This window comes from Protomyctophum bolini, assembly GCF_963924005.1.
Source record: "Protomyctophum bolini genome assembly, chromosome: 10".
NCBI classification, from domain to species: Eukaryota; Metazoa; Chordata; class Actinopteri; order Myctophiformes; family Myctophidae; genus Protomyctophum; species Protomyctophum bolini.
The window spans coordinates 20,831,993-20,857,215 of NC_137871.1; the positions used below are offsets into that span (position 1 = coordinate 20,831,993).

Sequence of the window (25,223 nt, forward strand, 5' to 3'; positions counted from 1 at the left end):
TGGAAATCATTTATTGTTCATCAAGTTGCAACGATATTTACATGTAAATGCCAGCATTTAGACATGGACCTGTAGAATACAGTTAGTATAGTATACAAAAGACATACAAGGTCATGTACTACCAGTAAGACGCGCAAACGCGGGAAGCGAACGCAGCTCGTACATATTTAAGTTAAGTTTTTTTTTTTAAGTTAAGTAAAGCAGCTCCATATATGGGCACAAGTTGGACCACGCCATCACACTCATGTCACCATGACTCAGCCATAACCATATAAGGAGTCCCCAAAGCAGCTCCATATATGGGCACAAAAGTGTGACACACGGACAGACAGACAGACAGACAGACAGACATGATCTGCTAGGTCTCATAGTAAGTGCTCACTGCATTCGCAACAAAAACATGAACACGTCTCAGTGTTTCATCTTATAGCATGTTTTTCTTACAGTAACAGGTGATTATGGGTAATTTTGGTTGTGGGTCAATGCATATTCAGCACCTCGCTTTGTCCTTGTCAACAGTAGTGGTCACAGAGTTCAGATTGAGTTCACACTTTAAGAATCGTAGGCTATGGGGTCATATTGAATTGAAAAGTGCTGGTCTCGTGTACAGTACACAGCACTGTGCTGGCGTACATGTCTGCTTTGCTTTTTTGTTCCATTCTTTATAACAGTGGTTCCCAAAGTGGGGTCCGGGGACCCCCAGGGGTCCTTGGAGTTCCAGGGGGTCCCCAGCTAAATGATAGTTAGGAACCAAATGGACCCTTATGGGTCTGTAACTCTGAGAGTGTACAAATGGAACCCTGTTAGGGTCCATTTGGTTCCATTTGTACACTCTCAGAGTTAAATTAACATTGATTTTACAATATAAATTGTGGGTCCCAGAGATAGAAATGCCATTAAATGGGGGTTCGTAGACTAATGCATGTCAAACTGGGGGTCCTGGAAATTAAACTGCTAGAGTCGTAAAAATCCCTGGCTGGCATATCTTTTCAAATGGGGGTCCGTGGGCGAATTTGTGTCAATTTGGGGGTCCTTGACATGAAAAAATGGGAACCACCAACCCTATAAAGTTCACAAAAAAACCTTATAAAACAATTCAACTTGAGCTAGTTTCAAATTCACCCTCCCTAAAAAGAAAATGAAGGCTGAGTTGTAAAAGCACCTCCACACAGCACCGATTCCTCTTCTCTGCTCCACTCGTTATCATCGTGTCCTCCGAGCCTTTCTGGCAGAGGCGGTGCCTCGTCTCTGGTTCATGGCCTCGGCGCTGACACGCAGCTTGCGCAGCTTGCGCAGCCGGCGCATCAGCGGCTGCAGGTCTTTAGGTATCTTCCCGCCCGTGGCCAGGATCTCCCTCAACCTCTGCTTGGGCGTCTTGGTGAGACGGAAGTCACAGATGGTGGGGTGGAGGGTGGGGTGGAGGTGGAGGTCGTACATCACCTGGCAAGTGCGGGTGGAAGGATAATAGCCTTCGGCGACAGCCGTCACTCGGTACTCTCCGGGGTTCAGCAGGCGCCAGTAGTCGCCGTCGGCCACTGGGGGAGGAATGGAGACGTCGGGGAGGAAGAAGAAAATACAAAAGAGGGGGGGGGCAAAGGTTGAGAAATGGGGAGGAAGTGGAACATGAGAGGTAGAACAGGGCTTTTAAAGCTTGGCTTATTTTGTCATACAAACGTACTTTGTAACCAACTTGACTTAATACAAAACTGAATAGTCTATCCCATTATGTTCTATTCCACTATAGGATGAAATCACGAAAATGCCTGGTTGGCCTTCCTCAGCGTTGTCAACGCTGAAGAAGGCCAACCAGGCCGAAACGCGTACATTGTCCACTCTCGTCAGAGCTAAATAAATTCATGTGAAAAGGACATATGCTGGCATTTTCTTGATTTCATCCTGTATCTTCGAGCCTTGCACCGTGAAGGATTTTATTCTAACCTAGAGTGCTGTGGGTTGTCCACTATAGTACTATAGTTGATTTTACAATATAAATTGGGGGTCTCAGAGATAGAAATACCATTAAATGGGGTCTATAGACTAATTAGTGTCAATTTGGGGGTCCTTGACATGAAAAAGTTTGGGAACCACTGTGCTAGAAGGCACACGGATAAACAACATACACCTTCTCTGTTAGTGTGTCTGGATAGTCCTCTGCAGGCACATCACCAGTAATCAGACCTCTGATGGGCTCTGCCTTCCTAAAAGTATAGACACAACAACCATAGTGGCTTGACTCAGTGCTTCACTCAGTGGACGGTACCTGATCTGATGTGATGATCTATGTCATCTACTTTGATGATGGCGTCTGCGATACCAGCTTCTGTGTCTTTGTCCCGAACAACACCTTTAATCCCACGGTGAACCTACAAACACAAAACATGTCTGTGTCTACCCTACAGTAAGTGTCCTTGAGCAGAGTGGCTGCTTTTCAACTGTAAGACAAAGCAGCTTCATGTGGCCCTCTTCATGTTAACTGTGAGAAGAAAATATACCTATAGGAAATAATACAGGGCAAAATTTGTGTTTTCTATACAGTGAGGAGAGCCACCACAGTTTGCTGTGTTCAGTGAATAATACCTGGAAGTCCTTTTTGAAATGCAACAAATACATTACATACTACAAATGATTGCAATAACAAGAGAATTTGTTTGAACGGCATGCATGTCAACTAGGACAAGCAAGCAAGTCCTTCAAGAACAAGAATGAACCCATTCAGGACGGGAACCCCTTTTGGTGTTTTAAGCAATATATTATACAGATCTACAAGATCATAGCACGGCACTGAGTGCCGCGTTACGAGCTTGTAGATCTGCTATTTTTTTTTATCGTGAAAATGTGGTGCAAATCTTTGAATATATATTCTTTCAAAGTGAACGTTTTTAACTAAAATCTTTGCTTCTGGGGGAGGGGGGTCCCTGGAACAACATATTATCAGATGGTGGTCGGCGACCAATTACCTATAACTTTTCGGGTCCTTTACATGAAATAGTTAGCATTAATGGAAAACCGTCATGATTTAGAAGACAATTTGTAGAATCTGGTCTCAGGTCTAAATGGGTTAAAACAATTTAGCAGTCAACGAACTGTCCAAGGAAAAAGGTACCTGCTCCATGTAGACGAGCAGCGACTCTCTGTTGTTCTCCCATTCAACAGGCAGCTCACTAGCATGAGGGAACTTATCACACGACAACTCCACCGTCACCTCAAAGCAGTTTGTGTGTAGGTAGCTGAAATCATTCATACCTGGAAGAAAAGGAACACAACATACAGTATATATCAATGGGCTTCAGCACTCAGCATTGGCCGGGTTATTGTTTAAATTCCTCCCCCCACTATCAGGAGCCATGTCCGGGCGCAGCAGTGGATCAGGGGTAGAGTGGCCGGCAGGGCAGTCGGATGGGAAACATGAGGTTCCCAGTTCGATCCCGGGCTCCCCCAGAGTTAGTATATCTGGTCTGAAAACTCAGTAACATTATGAAGTACATCTCAGTGACATCACAAAGGTGTACTTAATAATGTTACAGATTATTTTCAGACCTCAAGTTCTAGGCAACACAGAATGGGGGGACTTTTTTATTATTATTTCCACACAACAACTCTAAGGTCCAGCTCTAACAGTGACAAAGCCATGACAGCAATGGTACTTTTTTTATTATTATATAGTCTATACATTATTATTATTATTATCATGTATATATATATATATACTGTATAGATATAAATATCTATATCTATATAGGAATCGTTAAGGGAACTGTTAGGGACTGGAACTGAAACAAGAGTTACAAGGTCCTATAAATGAAATGTGAAAAATAAGAGCAATTCATTGCTATGAAAAATTCGAAATTTACTTTTACTCAGTGTACTTAAGTACATTTAGAAGTGAGTACTTTTTTTTACTCCTAGGCCTCACTCACACCTTTCGATCTAGCATACAACATTGATGCATGCTAGATGTAAGCAAGATGTACAGTATGTGTCATGGCCACCCCAATGCATTTCCAATGGAAGTCACATGGTTTGATACAACATTTTGGACTACAAGCTGGTTTTCGGCTGTGTTTCGACTGCCCCCCAGTCATACAACACAAATGTTGTGTCAAACCATGTGACTCCCATTGGAAATGCATTAGGGCAAGATGTATCACACCCTTTGTATACAACTATACAACAAGCATACATCAGTCTGTTGTAAAGTTGTGAGTGAGGCCTTACTGAAGTGACATTTTCCTGAGGTACTTTTTACTTGTAGTGGAGTAAATTTGACCAGGTTGTATTTTTACTCTTACTCAAGTATTGGAGTCGAGTACTCTGTCCACCCCTTGGGAATAATATGTCCAGACTATCTCTAACAGACCGACAACTTGAAGTCTCTCTTACTTCCAGGTACAGTGTGCCAGTCAGCTCCATTTATGATGTTATTGAATCGCAGGAAGTCCTTGTTGTGACAGGGTCGGCGATCTGGGTTGGACATCACCTATAGATAATAAATCATTTGTTTTAAATGAACAGTGAATGCCAACTGTCTAAAAGATCAGATTGATTATTAATAAAGGACACATTTATTTTTTTCTCTCTCCAAGTTGCTATTTATTCCTTTATGAAATCAGCTATAAATATTAAACAGATCAAAATGCCTCAAAAATGAATTAAGACTAAAAATAACAAATGCATTCATACAAATGAATACCTTTTTAGGCCTGTTTATTCTGCAAAAATATTCAATCTACATCTACAAGCTGTGAGCTTGTTTGGAGGGGACCTACTAGAATAGACCCCCGGGAGAGCCCAGTCAACAATGCATACAACCCACAGACACCTTGATAAATATGTTTAATGTTTATGATCATTAACATTAGGAAATTAACCTGATTGGTGCTGGCGTAGACAGTGGCGAGCCAGCGGAAGAAGCCCTCGTCGGCAGTGGGGGTGTGTTCTCGCGGAGCCCAGTCCCGCGTCATGTCAAACGGGTAGGTAACGACCAGCTCCCCCCCGTGGAGGTTGGCGCTCAGCACAAACGGGATGTTCTGCATCCAGTTGATGACGGCTCGAGTCTCTGACGCCACCTGGTGGTGGAGATTGTCAATCAAGGATACAGAAAAAAGGTGCCAGTTTCGTCCAGTAATGTAGGATAGCAAGGTTTCAAGCTTTTTGAAGAACATAAATAAGGTTCAATCTCAAGATAGTCTTAAATGTGACTTAAATGATACACAAAACAGCAAAACTATTCATACAGGTTGGTGTCTTTAGAAGCAGAAATTGTGGAATTGATGTGCTCTGGACAGAAACGACACTTGAAATTAAAGTTTCTTTCAGGGCAAATTAATCACAAAAAACCTAAGCTTGTTCACAAACAGTATATGTGACACAGGTCATGTGATTTTGAACCAGTAAACAAATAAAAAAATAAAAACTGTTTAGAACAGTGGTTCCCAGGGGTCCTTGAGGGAGTTCCAGGGGGTCCCCAGCTAAATGATAGTTTGGAACCAAATGGACCCTTATGGGTCTGTAACTCAGATATTGTACAAATGGACCCCTAATGGGACCCGTTAGGGTCAGGGTTACACTCTCAGAGTTAACATTGATTTTACGACATAAATTGGGGGTCCCAGAGATAGAAATGCCATTAAATAGGGGACCGTAGCCTAATTCAGATCAAACTGGGGGGCCCCTGAAATGAAAAGGCTTGAAAATCACTGCTAGAGCCGTAAAGATCTTCTCTATTCGGGGTCCTTGACATGAAAAAAATTGGGAACCACTGGTTTAGAAGATGTGTCTTGAAACTTACAAAGGCCTCCTCTGAGGTGTACTGCTCGGGGATGGGGAAGTAGTGGTTAATGAGCTTGGACCTGTCCGTCTCCAGCTCAATAGCCGTCCACATGACAGAGTTGATGTCTGCAAAGTTGTGGTTCATGTCAATGCCCTGATAGCTGTAGCGTCCCTGGGCCCATCCCGCCAGCTCTGAACCCTGGGGGATAAGGGTGTAAGGGCAAAATTACCACCAATGTCAAACGCATTTATGTAACCTTGGGGTACGGCGCTGTTGTTTACATAAGAGTCAAGTTCACGGGTATGGTGAGGGAGGATTGACCCGGAAGGGCAAATGGCTTTGACCGCAGGTACGCCAGCACTTTGAAATACTGTGAAGTGAAATGTTTGTCAGTTTTCAGTCTGAAATATCCATTGTCCAAATTGTCTGTAATCTATTCTAATTATGGTTTGTTTCTGAAATCGCAGATCTGATGCTGTACTGAATGGTGGAATAAATATGTTAAACGCATGAAGAGCTGCCTGTGTGTGTGTGTGTTATTGAGGCCGACATACACAGTGAACAAACAGTACGGCATTAGCATAGCGCGTCAGCCAGGTCCAGCTACGGATCAATTCCTAGTAGTACAGGAAATCTATGGAAATATGCTTTAAGTAGCATGTGACATGTCAAACTAGGGGGTTTTCATGATGCTGAATCCATTCCAAGCATTAGTTTTGCACAAAAACACTCATTGGGCTAAATTTGGCCATAGCAACTTGTCCAAATGTGATGTCAGCCCAGCACATTTGGGCAAGTTGCTAACTATGGCCAATGGTGGCCATACTGTACAGGCCATTTTCAACACTTTCCCCTCAGACAATTCCAGGCAACTTTTTTTCTGTTATTCAGGATATATCGAAGATGCAAAATCAGCTGAGTTTGTTTTTTTTGCAATTAGATTGAGGTCAAATGATATTATTACTGGACTATAGACCAAGTATACAGTAAGGCTCATACATTGAAACCTCTTTGAGGCACGGTGCAGTGACAACCCAATATTATGCTATTACAAATTAACACAAGACAACTGAAAATAATACAAACAGTAGAGCTCACAATAACATAAACTGACGTGACCTTTTCATACAGAACATACAGTAAGTACATGGACAAATGAGCTTGTAGATCGACTATTTTCAAAAGATTTTGATACATTTGAAAACTTGAAATGGGACATTCTGCACAATGAGTAGATTTTTTTGATGCCAATACTTTTGTACTTTTACTTGAGGACATTTAGAATTCTGGGCGTTTACTTGTAACAGAGTAGTTCTACATTGCAGTATTGATACTTTTACTTAATAAGTAAAACAATTTGAGTACTTTTTCCACCACTACTTTTTGTTTTGTTTTGTTTTGTTTTGGACAAAGTTGTCAATATATTTAGTCATAGTTTCAGTCATCATAGCTTAATTTTAATTTAGTTTTCATCAGTGAAAAAAGGTTTCATGGTAGTATCAAGCCCACCACACACCGGCTGCGACCGTCTGCGGCGCGGCGCCGCCTGGAAAATAGAACTGTGTTCTATCGGCGCGCCGGGCGGCGCGGCGGACGGAGCCGGTGTGCGTTAGGTTCATTGAAAATAATGGAGGCGGCTGTGTGCGCCGCGTGGCGCCGCGCGGGGGACGCAGCCGGTGTGTGTCGGGCTTTAGTTGACGAAATCAACACTGCACACAAGTGAACCTGGGGTGACAGGGCCTTCTCAGTGGCCCGGCCACTAAGAAGGTTGAAAACCACTGTTGTAAAGCAAAGAAACAGGCACCTTTTTGAAGGCCATCTCATATCCGTCGGGGTTCATGGAGGGCAGCAGGTGGATGCGCGTCTCCTTGACCAGCCGGACCACCCGCTGGTCACCTCGTTGGTACTCGTGACACATGTACTCCATCAGGTTGAGAAGGACCTCTCTGCCAAGCACCTCGTTCCCATGCATGCCGGCCACGTAGCGAAACTCTGGCTCACCTGCAGGGGGCGTGAAAACCCCAGGTATAGAGACAGTGGTGGGAAAAGTACTCACATTTTTTGCAACCAGATATTATTTTAATGATGTTTAGGAGACAAGATCTGGTTAAGTCTCCCTAGGGAGGTCCTTGAGGCACGTCCCACTGGGAGGAGACCAAGGCGCAGCTGGAGGAAACACATCGACTCACTGGCCTTGGAACCGGGATCCCCCAGGAGGAAGTCACTAATGTTGCTCTGGAGATGGAAGTCTGGAACACTCTGGTGGAGCTGTTGCCCCGCGACCCAACTACGGATAAGCGGTTGAAGATGGATGGATGGCTGGATGGATGGATAGGAGACACGAAACACTTTCCTGGGTTTTTCATGGGGGGCATTTGTATTTTCAGATATTTTAGTATTATGTCTCAATGCTGGATTACTACAATATCCATAGCCTAATGCTTTGCTGCACTCAGCAGGGGGGAGAGGCAGAGACATATAAAGGTAGACACCTCTTCCGGCTCTGGGAAGAGGGCTGTCTTACTGAGACAACATGTAGTCCAGGAAGGAAGTGAGACCAGTGTCCATGACATCACAAATATCTAAAAACACATATTAGGCCTATACACACAAAAAACCCAGGAAAGTGTTTCTTGTCTCCCGAGCATCAATAAAATAAGATCTTGTTGCAAAAGGCGTGAAGTGGCCATTTAAGTAAAAGTATAAATACAGCAATATAAAAACACTTTGTTAATATGAGTTACCGGTATGTAGAATTTCAAGTTTCATTTCAAGTTTCAAATGTGTAATAATCTTTTGGAAATAGCAGATCCACAAGCTCACAATGTGTCGCATAGCGACGCATTGCCTAAATGTGGATAGGGCTGAAGTGGTTAATGTAAGTTTTGTAATAATAATCTAAATCTACAAAGTAACTATAGTAACTAAAGCTGTCAAATAATTGTAGTAGAGTAAAAGTACAATATGAAATGTAGTGGAGTATAAGCAAAAATACTTAACATTTGACATAAAGAACTTAGGCCTAGTTATTTTCCACCACTGGGTAGAGAGTCATGTGCCAGCCAGTGGTGGAATTTAAGAAGTAAAAGTGTCAATACACCAATGTAGAAATACTATGTTACAACTTGGTGACGCTGTCATTAAGTTACCGGTATATTTGTTTTCTAATTGGAGATCACTAAACGGTCTGGAGGCCAAGGTGAGAACAAGAGATGTCTGTACCAATAGTAAAAGGGTCTAAATTCAGAGACCGGCGATTTGGGAATGTTTATCAAATATTTGGGGTCTTTTTAAGAAATATTTGTTTTTCCGATAATTCCACAATACAAAATAAAAATAAATGTTGGTACTAATAGCCAAGGGGAAACAGAATTATCTACATTCAAAACATGCCCTAGGGGCTTTGGGTGATTCAGTAGAGAAATTAAAATATTTATTATATAACACAAATTCACACCAGAAAGCTTCACTGCGATTAAAACGAATCCTGCTGCTGCTGCACATTGTCGGAAAGTGCGCTTCGTTTGGCAGGTGTGAAGGCTCAATCGAATCCTAATGCGCACCAAAGAACCACATTCTACTTAGTTTCAAAACGCAGCAGAGTGCGGATCACTGCAGTTGTGAATAAAATCGCATTAAACATATAGGGAGTGAATGTACCATTGTGGGATGAAAGAGGTGGTATTTGGCACACGAGAAGGAAGGAGAAGGCATTGTTAGGCAGTGACGCATAAAGATGTCCCACCGTGGACATCCCGTGGACATCCCGTGGTCTAATTAAGAGATAGAAGCCCTTATTGCAATATGGCTAGACCATCATAGGCTTAAATGCTGAAGGTTACACACACGAACAATGCAGTGTACAGGATATAGCAAGAGAATGGAGGCGATTAGGTTCCATCGCACATTTTCACAATGTTGCAGCCTCTAGGTTGCATAAAGTGTTTGCGCTCGTAGAACAGACCTGGACCGGGAATCCTGCTGATCTGGAGTCAGATAAAAGTGGTATGTGTGTTTGTGTACTGTAGACAGTATGCTACTCCTATTAACCTACCAGGTTTATGTAGGCTTTAGTAGGCTAGCCACTACTTTATAAAACAAGTTGGTTAAGTTGTAGACACACACACTTTGAACTTTAGAACAGTGGTTCCCAAAGTGGGGTCCTTGAGGGAGTTCCAGGGGGTCCCCAGATAAATGATAGTTTGGAACCAAATGGACCCTTATGGGTCTGTAACTATGGGTCTGACCCTTATGGGTCTGTAATTTGCAGAACCTTATGGGTCTGTGTTAAATTAGCGTTGATTTTACAATATAAATTAGGGTCCCAGAGAAAGAAATGCCATTAACTGGGGGTCTGTAGACTAATGCACGTCAAACTGGGGGTCCTTGAAATTAAACGGGTTGAGAATCACTGCTAGAGCAGTAAAAATATTCTCTTAAGTGTGTTCCTGGAATATCTTTTCAATACCCTGAAGAAGGCAACTTGTTTGTCGAAACGTTGGTAACAATAAAAACTTAAAAAGTATTTTTGGCTTCAGGACTACGAGCTGTGCGACCTCTCCTTTCTATTTTAAAGTATGTCCCCCACCCAAAACTCTTGGTGTGCGCTCCTACCATTTTGTTTGCTTTGAGGAAAACAAAACGTTTTCATGTCAAGGACCCCTCCTTGACATGAAAAAGTTTGGGAACCACTGCTTTGTTTAGATTAAACAAGTCTCTGGAAAACTTCAGGCTTCAGGGTGAAAAGAAAAAGAAGGAATTAGGTCAAGTTGACTGGGAGGAGGTTAGAAAGAAAGCAATTTATTCCCCTTGTAGAGAGGCCAAGTATCTCCCCTGAGTGGTGCATGTGGTGCCATGCAAAGACTAGCCAGTCATGTGTGATTGGATTCCTCTTTGTAGTGTTTCCTGGCTGTCCGTGACTGAATACTGCAAGACGGGGGCATTTTTAACTCCATGTTGCGGAGACACAACATGGAGTTAAACTGACACTGAAGGATTGCATCGTCCTATAGTTTCAAAATATTAATAAAAAGATCACACCCATGTGAAGTGAGGGGCGCTCTTATCAGCAAACATACAATGTACTCAGGGTATATATATATATATTTATTTTTGTATAAAACGAGGGAAATGTAGCAGGGATCGATTACTAGGAATCTGTATGTGTTCTCATTGAAACCACTGCCAGATGCAAGGTCAGGAAAACGCTCAACAACTCGGTCACTGGAACTTTAGAACAGTGGTTCCCAAAGTGGGGTCCAATATACATATTTTTTTCTTTTATATATTTTTTACACTGGCAGCAAGTAAATTGTTGATTGATTGATGCTTTGGAACATCATCCATTCATTGTCAATGGGACACGGTGTGAAAATAGTGGGGGGGTACTTGGTGCGTCTTGGAAAGTCTGGTGATGCGAGTTTAGGTGTGTCTTCTCGTGAATCCAGGGGGACGCGTTCTAGCATGCACACACGTGCAACGTTCCGTTCTGTACCTGCGCGTGCACGTCACATTGTTTTTGGTACCACCTTGTGGTACTGCGTTCTACGAGCATGACACCACTGGTGCTCCGTCAGAGTAATTAAAACAGACCCATATCATCACCAAACTAAATAAATGTATTTCTAATTCTATATCCATTAACGTGTAATTCAATTCTTAAGTTGTCCTGACAAGTTGTTGCTGTTACTTGATTCCAAAAAATGTGTGAAAAACAACGTTTAAAACCAGTTCCACTTCAGATAAGACATCAAATAACTAAAAATCAACTATATTTTTGCACTGCACACCTTCAATGCCTCACTGGTATTCCTGGCTGGCAGTGCCTCTACTACTACTGTGTGTTTTGGCGGGGAGGTCTCTCTCAGCAGTTGCCAGAGTTGGCAGGATGTCATGTGGGCTTAGAAGGGGCCAAAGCAAACACATCATCTACTGCTGGGTGCAAGTGAGGAGTGAAATGCATGGGGCTGTGTGGCTCTGCAGTGATATACTGTATGCTCAACACAGTGCCTGACTGTCTGTCTGTCTGTCTGTCTGTCTGTGCATGCCTTCTTGAGGGTTGGGGTTGGGGTATACAGTGGCAGCTATTGTAGAAGTCCCCTCATAACCCTGCATCTGTCCTGCATTAGAAGTGCTGCATGGGAGGAGAATCCCTGGGGAAGCAGGGTAGCGAGGAGGTTGCATAGTAGTAAGGACAGTGAATCACAGTCAGATCTGATCAAAGTGAACAGGTTGATGGTTGCTTTAAGTGTTCTAAAAGCAGTGGTTCCCAAACTTTTTCATGCCAAGGAATTTAATTCCAATTTAATGGCATTTCTATCCCTGGGACGCCCAATTTATATTGTAAAATCAAAGTTAATTTAACTCTGAGAGTGTACAAATGGAACCAAATGGACCCGTTAAGAGTCCGTTTGGTTCCATGTGTGCACTCTCTGAGTTACAGACCCATAAGAGCCCATTTGTTTCCAAACTATCATTTAGCTGGGGGACCCCCTGGAACCCACTTTGGGAACCACTGTTCTAACGCTGACAAGGAGGAAACAAAAATGAACTTCATCAGTGTAGTTTGACGGCAGCCTAATGTGCAGCACATTCTCTGACATCTATCGTATATCTATAAATGCACCAAGACTCTGTGTGTACATATGTACGTACGTCTGAAATCCACGTAACTCGAAATCCGTTCACACCACCGACATCAAAATCGACACACGCATTCCACAGCGCCACAGGGAGTGCAGTGCCCAGTGTGCGTCGGACCCACGGTTGTCCAGAACCGCCAGAAAAGGGCCTCTGCCCGGGCCAGACTCCATATTTGGACATGCCTGACAAAGAACTCCATATTATGGGCATAAAAGGGGACACTTGAAGATCATGAAGGCAGTCTGGGCCAGCCAACTCTGCCACTAGCTGGCATCCATTTAACAATCCTGAACACAAGAACAACAATTTGAGCACTGCAGCTCCTCTTCAGTGTGGTAGACCGTATACAATTTCACTTTCAGACTGTGGATGGTTGAGTACCTCCTTGGCTCTAATAGGTTGCCGAGTGGTAGGTGCTTATGCGCAGCAGGGTGGTTAACTGCTGCATTGTCGTCTAAGTACACACAACAAGCTGCTGCGAGAGAGAGAGTCGTGAAAGCGGCTGCCGTACAGTTACATAATAAATGTTATTATTGCACAGGCTAGATTGGTCACCCCTGATCTAGTGCATCTTTATGAGATTGTATTCTCAACCCTGCCTTATATTAGGGCAGCTTACTCTGGTGAAGGAGCGGCAGTGGTGGAAAGCAACTAAGTACAATTTCCAGTACTTTTACTTCTATGCCACTACATCTGAGGTAAATATTGTACCAACTACTTCAGCCCCTATATACATTTCGGCCATTTGAAAGTAGCAGATTTACAAGCTCACAATGGGACGCGATGTGACACATTGTGAGCTTGTAGATCTGCTATTTTCAAAAGATTTTTATACATATAATACAATACAATAACGAGTACTTTTGGTACTCCATGTACACTTTGATGCCAATACGTTTGTACTTTTACTCAATTACATTTTGAATTCCGGACTTTTACAGAGTATTTCTAAATTACAGTATTGATACTTTTACTTAAACATTTGAGTACTTTTTCCACCACCAATGGTAAATGGTAAATGGTGCATTTATATAGCGCCTTTATCCACGGCACTTTACATAGTGCATCACATTCACCCATTCACACTCACATTGATACACCGATTGCGGCGGAAGCCATGCAAGGTACCAACCAGCACATCTGGAGCAATTTAGGGTTCAGTGTCTTTCCCAAGGACACTTCGACATGTAGACAGGAGGAGCCGGGATTCGAACCCCCGACCCATGGATCATTGGATGACCTGCTCTACCTCCTGAGCCACAGTCGCCCCCGGAGGAGTGGGGACTCTGACAACATGTCACTTTCTCCTTGTGTGTTAGTGAACCATTATGGCAGTTTGCAGTCAAGAAAATCTGTGTAACTTCTATTAAATTAAAAGCTGTCTAACTTACCGAGCTCGTGTTTTCCTGGGTTGTCAGAGATCTCCATGACGTACAGCTTGAGGCCCTTGTGGCTCTTCCCAATGCTGTAGATGCGAGTAATGTCTGGACACGCCTCGTTTACTGACTTCATCAACTGGGAAAACAAGGAGGATAACATAATAATGCACCTCTTCTGAAACTGGTTCATATCCTGATGATTCTCTCTCCCTCACTGACCCATTTCGAGCCATACACGTCTAAACACGGTTAAGAAAACCCCTCACTTTTATGCCATCCCCGTGTTTGAACGTATACCATACTATACACCTCCTGTACACGGGCCCCGACGACACGGGCACCGACAACCATCTTGGAACGGTCGAGAACACAAAAAGACGAAAATAATGATAATCCGTGCTCCATAGAATCCCATACTGACCACAATCTTTAGCAGGGTTTATCTCGGAATTGACCCTCAGATTTGGTGACATGAGAAAAAGTATGAACTTGCCACTAAAAGGCTAGCGCATCGCTCCGGTTAGCATGTTATAGTTTCCAGTGTTGTTCAAGTTACTTTTAAAAAGTAAAGAGTTATAGTTACTAGCCCTTACCCGTTGTGAGATATTGCCCCCCCTGTGGCCGTGGGGGTACTGCGCCCTGGGTGCGTTTTCGCATTTTTAATTCATTAATAAATTCATTATTAATCATGAATGTGTGAAATCGAAAAAAGGGCTTCGTTATGCCCTCCATATTATTATGGCCAATGCCTGTGTGAGAAGTGCAGGCGGTGAGGAGCTACGGCAGTCACAGTGACACACATTCAGACATTGTCAGAATTATAGTATGATGAAGATAGTTACTTATCTAAAAAAGTAACTAGTTACTTTACTAGTTATTCAATTATGAAAGTAACTACTTTCAAGTTACTTTACTTTAAAAAAAATATAATATAAAAAACGATTTAAAAGAAGGTTTTTTGTGGTGTTACTGTTGGTCCATGTGAGGCAGCCTCATGGACTGATTTAAGATGCTTTCTTAGATTTGCATTGCTCTTCTTGGCTGTGGACAATGCTTTCTGTCCGCCACATCATTTGCATTTTCACCTCATGTTTTTGTCGTCCTTTACCCGCAAGTACTCAAAATAATGCTTGTATTTCCAACCCACAAAGCATCCGATCTCGCTGTTATCCGCATTTGCCATTGTAGCGTGTGGTAATAATGTTCGTTCAAATGAGCAGTGCAACTATACGTACATGTATTGTTATAGTCACTGTACTGTACTGTGCTCTGTACTGTATTGTAGTGTACTGTGCATAGAGACACACACATACATACATACCGTATAGGGAAAAGCTGTAATTTGATTGAAATAAGTGACAGGAGAATCATGACTCCTATCAGTAGTGGGAGAAGCCCTGCTGTAGTCTAGTGGTCAAATTCGCTACAGTCTCTCCAAGCGGCCCTGTGGTAATAAAAGGTTGTTCTCTGGTGAGTCTGAGACCACAGAAAAGTGGGCGCACTGACCACATGGCGTAGACATTCTTCTAGACTCACTGCGAAGTGCAAACAGACATACTATTGTCTCCACCAGGCCGAAGGCATGGGGAGAGAGTATGTTTTGTACTCCGTCCTTGCATGTCTGTCCGTCCTTCCGTCTGTTACCAGATAATCTCCGGCACCGTTAAACCGGTCGATGTCTCAAATTTTCCAGAACAGCCTGTTATAGCGCCACCAGGAGGCCGACTTTTAAAACACATGTTTTGATATTACTGCTCCAGATTCTATCCAAAAATTCCGCAAATCGTTACACACTGTCTCTATAGTCATGTGTTCAAGACGGATCTGTCCGATATTTCAGATTCCATCCTAATTGGCTAACATTGACTTTCAAAGTTTGCAGGATTGGCCCGTTTTTAACAAAAAACCTCAAATAATGAATGGAGCGTGCAATTTACGTGAAATCTTTCACGGACCTTCCTGAGGAATATATTGCACCCTTTTCACATTGGCCTATTATAGAGCCACCAGGAGGCCACAACCTGACCTACCCTAGCTGGTGGAGACCTGTGCCCCGAGGGGCACTTTTTCTAGTTGCTACAATGATGAAAGCTCAGTGAGTAAATTAACTTGGAAACATAGGGTTGTGGTGTGATGTGTGCCGTTCGTCCACTGTCTATAATCTGTGTCTCCACCAGGCCGAAGGAATGGGGAGAGAGTATGTTTTGCACTCCGTCTGTGTGTGTGTGTGCACTGAGCATTGCATCGTTATCACTGTGGCAATGTATCCCTTATACCTTTCTCATCTCCTTGTAGTTGTGGTGTCTGAAGTCCAGTTTGTCTCTGGATCCAGCAGGTTCAGTCTGCCAGGGATAGATATTGGGATCTGAAAGATCATGGTGCAAAAAGAAAGAAAACAGTTGACACAATTCTGTCCCAGCTGTCAAACCTGACTTACTTGTTTATTATTGTCTGCCTGGATGAATTATGGAGAAACATGCTGTCCTGAATATGTAAATAATGTTGCATAATGGATGACAAATGTGTCTTTGAAGCTTGCTAAACTAGAATTACATGCTAGTGGGACATTGTGTAAAAGGCAGTCATTTTTTTTCAAAAGCAAACTCTTTGATGACCGTTCATATGACATGATATATGACAAGATATACATGACATATGTATCTAACTTGCTGCAAACATTACATGAGCTTCATTACAAGCTTCATTCCCTGCAGCACACATATAAGTAAAAATGTACACTACAACAGTGGTTCCCAAAGTGGGGTCCTAATGGAACGAAACAGACGCTAACGGGTCCATTTGGTTCCATTTGTACACTCTCAGAGTTAAATTAACATTGATTTTACAATATAAATGGGGGGGGGGGGGGTCATTAGCCTAATGCAGGTCAAACTTGGGGTCCTTGAAATTAAACAGGTGGGGATTCACTACTAAAGCCGTAAATATCTTCTCTTATGGGGGTCCCTGGCATATCTTTTCAAATGACATGAATACGTTTGGGAACCAGTGCACTACAACATCAGTGGAGCAGCTCACCTTATGATGGCTACTATGCAGTACCTGGGAGGGCACAGCCCAGCACCTCAGCTCTGAGACAAATGCTCCCATCTGTTCCATTCTCGTACCAGGACTGGGGGTTGATACGGATATAGCGTGCCACCATTGATGATGTGTTAAATTGAGCCAGCACGGCAGTCTCTGCGTCCTGATTCCCCTCAAATACCTAAAACATTGTCACAACATGGGTAACATTTGACAAAGCACTAGCAAGGTATAAGATATGGTTATGGTTAATAATTTTGTTCGTAAATGTACCGTATAGGTCACAATATTAACACATGGAGATAACTCACTGCCTCTTCGGTCCCGTTCATACAAGGCTTCCAGACCAAGGAATCATTACTGAATTGGACTTTGTAAGAATGCACTAGGTCCCAGCTGAGTGTTGAAAACATACATGTTAATATATTTGAAAGATTGTAATACAACATGAAAATTAATTAAATTAAACATTTTAAATATCCTGAAAAACTGAAAAAAGCGAAATAATTGTAAAACAGTGCAATCACTTTAGAACAGTGGTTCTCAACCAGTGGTCCGTGGACCACCAGTAGTGCTTGAGGAGGTTCCAGGTGGTCCCCAGCTAAATGATGGAGAGTTGGTAACCAAATGGACCCTTATAGATCTTTAACTCTTGATAGCATAAAATGAATTGCGGGTCCATTTGGTTTAATTTTACGCTCTCAAGAGTTACATTTTTGTTAAAACACCTGCATTACTTAATTTACAAGAATCTACACAACTAGAGAATGTAGAAGGCTATTTGAACTATTTTAAAAGGTTTTTCAGAATAGTAAAAAATTGCAAGGGTAAGGGGTGGCGCAAGATATAGGCCATATAGGTCCATCATTTTACATCCCATTAGAATCTTATTATGCATCATGACCTCCAGATGGAGCTGCGTCCCTGCAGGATGACCCCGGTGAAGCGTGTGGGTTTCAGGGCGTCCACTTCCAGCCACTGCTTCTTGTCTCTGTACTGAGCACACCAGGCTCCATCGTAGATATCGCCGTCATGTATCCCAGACTTCACAGACAACACACACGCATGCACATACAAACATCAATGCACAACGCCGAGGCACTATACACAGTTCCTGGCCAATAAATCAAGGCGCTTTCAATTTATTCAAACTGGCCATATACGTCGGCCAATCAGGGACCACCATTCTTGATGATGTAACTAATGTACACTTGGTGATCGGCTGGGTATGTGTATGTCGGTATGTATGAATGGTGGTCCCTTATTTATTGGCTGTTGATGGTGACGTAACTAAGGTACGTGTCAACTTGGTATAAGGTCGCAAGTTGGCACCTCGACAGAGTGCATTTCTAGTTATTATTATTATTATAAAAAGCTGTAATTTCTTATTTCAGTTGCAATATTCATGAACAACAAAAACGGCAATTTATGTTCCTTTGGATACTTCCCGGCTGGTCACCTGGATGTTAAGTCGACCTCTGTGGGGGCCCAGGCCCCTGCGCTGGAAGGAAGAAGCCTTCAGCTGCTTGTCTTTCACCTTCAGAGACTCCAGACCCAGAGGAGGGCATTCTGGTGGAGAAGCCATTATATCACACAATTTAGGAATTTGCACACAGAGCGACTTATGCCTGATTTATACTAGTTGCATGTCGGAGTCTGGCGACTGAAAACAATTGAGATCCCGCAGGGGGAAATTACAGTGCTGCCCACAGAAGGAGCACGGAGGGGGGATCAGTTAAAGGCCTATTCATACTGCAGTTTTAGGTGATAAGGTGACAACCAAAAACTACAACTTGACATCACGCGGCGGTGGTAAGAGACTCACCGCTCACCCAAACACATCTCTGTTGTTACTAAAACTACAACTTGACATCACTGAGCTGCTGTGGTAAGCGACTCACCGCTCACCCAAACACATCCCTCTGCTTTTACTAAAACTACAACATGACATCACTGAGCTGCTGTGGTAAGCGACTCACCGCTCACCCAAACACATCCCTCTGCTTTTACTAAAACTACAACTTGACATCACTGAGCTGCTGTGGTAAGAGACTCACCGCTCACCCAAACACATCCCTCTGCTTTTACTAAAACTACAACATGACATCACGCCGCTGTGGTAAGCGACTCACCGCTCACCCAAACACATCCCTCTGCTTTTACTAAAACTACAACATGACATCACGCCGCTGTGGTAAGAGACTCACCGCTCACCCAAACACATCCCTCTCGTTTTAACTAACCACCTAAAACTGGAGTATAAATAGGTCTTTAGGGGTCCATGCTAAACCCCTTATCCCTAAACTTCTTTGCCTTTTTTTACTATTTTGATTTTTTTTAATAGTTCAACTATTTAAACTATTCAAAAATGTTTTTCAAAAAAAAAGAGAAGAAGTTGAGTGATAAGAGGTTTAACATGGACGAAAATGGAGCCCTTAGTGTCTTGCGCAGAGACATTTCGACACATTGCTGCCTGGTCTGGAACCGAACCTGGGATAACCGAGGCCTTCGGCTCCCCAGGCAGGCTTCTAAACATTCAGCTATGGCCGCAAAATAGTGTACTCACAATGCACTGGGAGCTTGTGGATCTGCAATGTTGGTGTGACTGTGAGACATGATGCGCAACCAAGTGTAAATCAAGCTTTGAAAGGTGTATTATCAGAGTAAGTGGCATGAAGCATAACAAACAACAAGCTAAACGGTCAAGCAAAGAAAACAATTAAGTGCTGCAAAGGAACTAGGATACCAGGTAAATATCAAACCTAGCGTATGTCTGCTGTATGCTATCTTAGTACCATAACACACTAATATATTGTATGTGAACACGTACCATAACACACTAATATACTGTATGTGAACAAGTAACCAACATACTGTACATCTGTATAGTTTAACTAGTGTCTATCAAAATAGGTGGCACAACATACATAGACACAAATGTGCAGTGAATACACAATCTGTATATGTATATATATGTGTGCTTTTGAAAACATAAAGTAAAGTATAACATAAAGTATGTGCCTAGGCATACACGTGACATTTGCAGCCATACTCTGGGTGCAGGCAAGCACTCACACATCCACAGTCACACACACATAGATAATCCTTCATACTAGTAAATCGCTGAAGGCATCAATTCTACAAAGCATGTACGCCAAAAGTAGGAAAAAGCAGCATAGAGAGAACGGGTTTTGGTAAATACAGGGGAAAGGAGAGGAAGAGAGGAAGGAGACATTGATGAATAAAATGTCATGTGTTAACCCATCTCGACCTGAGGAATTTCTAAAAATGCCTTCTAAATTCAGATTTTAATTCAAAATGTTCAATGTTTTCTCTAATGTTACAAAAAGGGGTTCCCGGATTGAAAGGTATAACAACGTATTAGGGTTCCAGGTTTAAGGGTAAAGAGAGCGAGAGATAGGCCTACAAAGTACATTGTATAGCCTACTAAGAAATACAGCAAGATTTCCTCCAACTTGCCTTAGTTTTCACTACACCCAGTGTGTGTAAACAGATAAAACTTTAGCTGCTGTGTCGTTAATCTTTGGCGCATTTAAAAGGGAGTTGTGAGCCCCGGCTTTATTCAGATTTTCTGTTTTCACAGTTTGGCCCAGCACCAAATAACGGAGGACGTGCGTTATATTTTTTCTGGACAGACAAAACTGTCATTGTCTGCAAGGCTCAGCTTGATTTGCTCTCTCATGTCTCTCCAAACACGTACTGGCTCATCCTGCCAGCTGCTTTTATTGCTATCCCCTGAAGACCCCAAAATCTAAATTAATTGTGTTCAATGAAGACATGATGAAAAGACTGCAATTGTAGATATAGTTTGTGTTTATCTATTATGACTTCAGTCGAAATCTGGCCATATTTCAGGAGCAATTAATGTAAAGGTTCACAAAGTTTCCCATACAAATTCTATGGAAGCTGACCACAATAAATGTTTTGCCTCTTAAGCCTTTAGGCTCCCAGCTGATCTGGCTGTAGTGCAGGCATTATATGGGAAAAAAGGGGTCAACCTCCAACTAATTGCAAAAAAACCAAACTCAGCTGATTTTGTATCTTACATATGTCCTGTCCATAGCCGTCATCACAAGTGGCTATTGCCGTTATTAGCCCAAGGAGTGTTTTTATGCAAAACTAATGCTTGGAATGGACTCAGCATCATGAAAACACCCTAATTTGACATGTCACATGCTACTTAAAGCAAAAGGAAAATTTGAAATGATTTGCCTTATATAGGATGTCTATGGTGGTCATACTGTACAGGCAATTTTCAACACTTTCCCCTCAGACAATTTCAGGCAACTTTTTGTATGTTTTTCAGGACATATGTAAGATACAAAATCAGCTGAGTTTGGTTTTTTTGCAATTAGTTTGAGGTCAAATTACATTATTACTGGACTACTGTGATTCAGAACATAGTTCCACTCCAGAGTAATGGTTCCAAGGCTTTGCTGATACCGACCTAATTTGTTTTTAGCCAAAGTAAACTTTTCCAAAGCCTGTCCAAATAGACCTTATGCCATAATGATGATTGTTGTAGCCTTTAATAATTTATTGTGCATATACGGGTGTCTGTCAGTGACTGAAGCTTTAGTTACACTCACTGGGGCTTTGACTTTCCTCTCACAAAACAAATGCATGGATGTAAGTCTCTCTATCCAAACCCTTTTCGCAGTACTGTTTCCAAAGAGTAAACATATCAGAACCAAGATACAGTAATAAACTTAAAACAAAGTGGTTGTTTGTCAGCCAGTACCATGTTTCCCCCGGTTTTCCCAATGCAATCTTACGGAAGCAGTGCGCATGCGAACGGGGGTTGACTGGACAATTTTTTTATTTAAAGCCTGATTTAAGCAGTTGTTTTACCCCAGACAAAATAATGTACGTGCCGGCCTTAAGTTTATCAACTGTATCTCGGTTCTGATATGTTTACTTTTTGGAAACAATACTGCAAAAAGCGTTTAATCCACTGTTTGTGGACGGGCTCGACCCAGCTAGAGCCCATTTCGACGTGGGCAGGGACATCACAGGACGGAACCTCATCTCAGAGATAAAGCGTAGATATTGAGGTTCCAAACGGAGCTACAAATAAGCCACAAATTGCTAGTCAATGCAGGCAGACCAAGGACATAGCCAGCTCATCATATGGTAATACAGTATACCATATGTATACAAAATAATATACTTACTTAGTAAGGAAGGAAAATGACATCCAGTGGGAGGTCACTACAGATCTACCTCTCTCTCCATCCTAGTGGAACTCCCACTGGGCCGATATATTAGTTACACTGACCCTTTCTTCTGTACACTACATTTCTTCCTTTGGTACAGCCCCCTCGCACGCACGCACGCACGCACGCACCCACCTCTGCTTTGAGAATCTGAGAGATAATCGTGGTCGACTTCTGGATTCCAGGGGATAAGGTTCAAGGGTCGGAAGGGAAACAAACAGGAACGAAACTAACACCATCCCTTAAACTACACGATCTCTGTCAGCATATATGTGTGTTATGTAGTGCAGTGAGGACCACCAGTGGTCCTTGAAGGGATTCCAGGTGGTCCCCAGCTCAATTTCGGAGTTGGTAACCAAATGGACTCTTATAGATCTTTAACTCAATGAGAGCGTTAAATGATTATTTACTTTACAAGAAGTTTACACAATTAGAGAATGTAGAAGAATTGTTATTTTGATCGTTTGCCTGTTATCTCTCCTATGGTACCAACATCAATACAGCATGGAAATGTGGACATATTCTTTAGCTTTGGCCTTGATATGAAAAGGGCTGAAAACCACCGATAGTGTATGAGAAAGGACAAATTAACAGAGGGGGAGAGAAAGAGGGATCGTGTTGGGAGATGAGCAGGGATTTCTGAATAATGGTTAGACCAGTGGTTCTCAACCTGTGCGTTGAGAGACCCCCAGTGGGGTGAAGTGAGTTTCCAGTCATTGTCAATGGTATTAAATGTTTGCGTTAAGACATAATCTCAAAAAAAGGGAAAAAAGGAAGAAATATTGTTATTTTTGGGGAATTCACGGCAAGAAAAGGTTGAGAACCACTGGGGTAGGCCTCACGTCCCTATGGAAAAGCAGGGATGCTTTGAATCTGTTCCCAGCATTGGAGTGTAGTTATGATTCAACAATGGTTCAAGTTTTACCAAAACATATTTTGAAATATGCTTTCTGGCAAACTGACCATTTTTGCAAAAGGAATAGGCATTAAGCAGGTTATCCGCATATTGACATTTAAATAAATTAGTACATTGCTTGTTTAGGTATTTGTCTACCTTTGCAGTACTTTTGCACTATATACAGAGTATGTCTTTTTGCATAGCAAGGGAACAGCCACATCACTTGGTGAATCCCATCGACAGACCTTGGTCTATAAACTGTTTCTTGAAAAACCTTCATGGTTGGTTTTACCTTTCTTTAGGTGCCAGATGGGCTGCATTTTGGACACATAACTAAGATAGTATACTATTTGAATGTTAATGTTGCACAGGTTTTATATATCCGACTCGTGGCAAAATAGCACCCCCAAGCTGGTGGTTTAACACCATGAGTTATTATATTATGTAAAATAACTCTAAAAGGTAAAACCAAACTACGGTACACCATAGGGAACCATGGTCTGCTCAGCATACTGTACTGTATATAGCCTTCCAGGGCTAATCCCCATACATACGTGTCACTGTGTCCGTGGATATTGACTGGCGCACACTTTGTTTGACTTTAGGTTTGGTTTTCTTAACAACCTTGGCTTTAACCTTGGTGGGTGGCTTCTTGAGTAGGACTTTGGGCTTCTTCGGAACAGGTCTGTCCTTCTTTTCTATCCGAATGCTTCTGACGGATCTCCTTGCTATAAAAATGCACAGCATGTATTTAGGCAATAACTTTCTCAGTATCATATTAAAGACTTTAAAATATCTGATATGCAGGGGTTTAAGATGCATAATTCTGATTTAGGTAGCCGACAAGAGTCTATACACAGTAGAAGAAACTCAATTCTAGAATGAATTCAAGCTAGCTTAATGTTAAACAATTTCAATTCAATTCAAAGGAGCTGTATTGGCCTTAGAAAACATTGACATTGCCAAAGCAAGTGTCAAAATATACAGTTAAATGGGGAAAGTAGTATACAGTTGGAGCGGAGGGGGTACAGCATTGTGTAAAGATATGTCACATTGCCTCATTATATACATGCTAGGCTATATGTACAGGGTATAAATCTTTTTTAAAGCGAATAGCAGCAATCAATTTGGGACAAATAGCAGCATTTTTCCTCAAAACTATTTAAATAGTATACAAAATTAGAAAAAAGCTTCGAATTTAGATGTGTGTAAAATTAGCAGCTCTGTTTGCATGTAGCCAATAATATAAACACTCAAACAAGTAGCTCTGTTCCTATCTCTTTCCAGTTGTAGGGCTACCATAGCTCTTAGTCTATATGGACAGGAGCTAGGGCTACCAGGTGTTTTTCATCAGATAACTTTAAAGCACTTCAACATACCACCGGATACAATGTGGACAACAGAACACACACGCACAGCTCAAGCGCGTGCACAGCCGCACACATTACTTTGACTACTCACTCAGACGACTACCGAGGCGAGCATAACGGACCCACAGAAAATGTGTCTCACAATGCACTGCAGTTTATTCATGATAAGCCCCGTCAGTTTGATAGGTGAAATGTCGCCATGCAGACGAAAGGATCAATCATCACTCACTCGTTTACACCTACACATACAGTAACCACACTGTCGCACAATCATTTAATTTAAATTGTTGATATAAATTAGGCTAGCCTATTTCACCGCGAAATGGTGGGGATGTTGGTGATTATAACCGCTTACCCAATTCTATTGGCCCTTCTTCCTCTTTACCCAAACGACGTTTCCCCAGCGTCTTATCATCAGGTCCTTCATTCATATCTTCGGTGTGGAACAGAGCTGTGGGCCTGGGTCGTCTGGTAGTTGTTTGGGGCTTGAAAGTGGTTGTAGATGCAGATCGTGTTGTGGGCGCGTGGGTAGCAGTGGATTCATCCTTTTCTCGTGTAGAAGTAAGGCTCGTTGGAACCGCTGCTGTGGTAGAACTAAAAAGGCTTCGTTGAGTCACAGTTGCGTTCTTGTCAGTTAACTTGGCTGAAATAATAAGTACTAATGATGCACATAAAGTTAAGAACAGAGAGAGGCGCAGAACTCCTGCCATGCTGGATGACTGACTTGTTCCCTGCAGAGACTTCTCTTGAAACCGAACCAACTAGAAGCAGCCAGCCTGTCGCTGCAGTTCTGCCCCTACAAAGCTGATGGGAACGGCCATCAAAGTGACTTCTACACCAGTGGTTCCAAGAGTGGGGTCCGTGGCGGGGGAAAAAAAAACTTCT

General features: G+C 42.4%; 1 protein-coding gene across 2 annotated transcripts; it reads right to left on the reverse strand.

Moving 5' to 3' along the window:
* On the reverse strand, positions 1-25,052 carry LOC308322790 (putative carboxypeptidase X1). Of its 2 annotated transcripts, XM_080774242.1 has the most exons (15): positions 24,694-25,052; positions 23,523-23,696; positions 18,293-18,402; positions 17,738-17,877; positions 17,145-17,229; positions 16,852-17,014; positions 16,068-16,156; positions 13,804-13,927; positions 7,575-7,771; positions 5,789-5,968; positions 4,869-5,066; positions 4,381-4,477; positions 3,104-3,243; positions 2,261-2,363; positions 1-1,535 (listed from the first exon to the last, which is right to left on the reverse strand). In XM_080774242.1, exons 1-15 carry the CDS (start codon positions 25,046-25,048, stop codon positions 1,204-1,206), a joined length of 2,487 nt encoding a protein of 828 aa, XP_080630368.1. In that variant the 5' UTR covers positions 25,049-25,052; the 3' UTR covers positions 1-1,203. The 2 variants fall into 2 exon arrangements, with proteins under 2 accessions (XP_080630368.1, XP_080630369.1); XM_080774243.1 differs by lacking the exon at positions 23,523-23,696.
* Between the last annotated feature and the right edge of the window lie 171 nt (positions 25,053-25,223).

Coding starts and splice junctions, on each gene's coding strand:
- LOC308322790 (XM_080774242.1), bottom strand. CDS start 25,048: ATGGCAGGAGTTCTGCGCCTCTCTCTGTTCTTAACTTTATGTGCATCA. Junction 18,403..23,522: donor ATCCACGGACACAGTGACAC/GTATGTATGGGG, acceptor CTTCTCCACCAG/AATGCCCTCCTCTGGGTCTG. Junction 5,969..7,574: donor ATGAGATGGCCTTCAAAAAG/GTGCCTGTTTCT, acceptor CTTATCCCCCAG/GGTTCAGAGCTGGCGGGATG.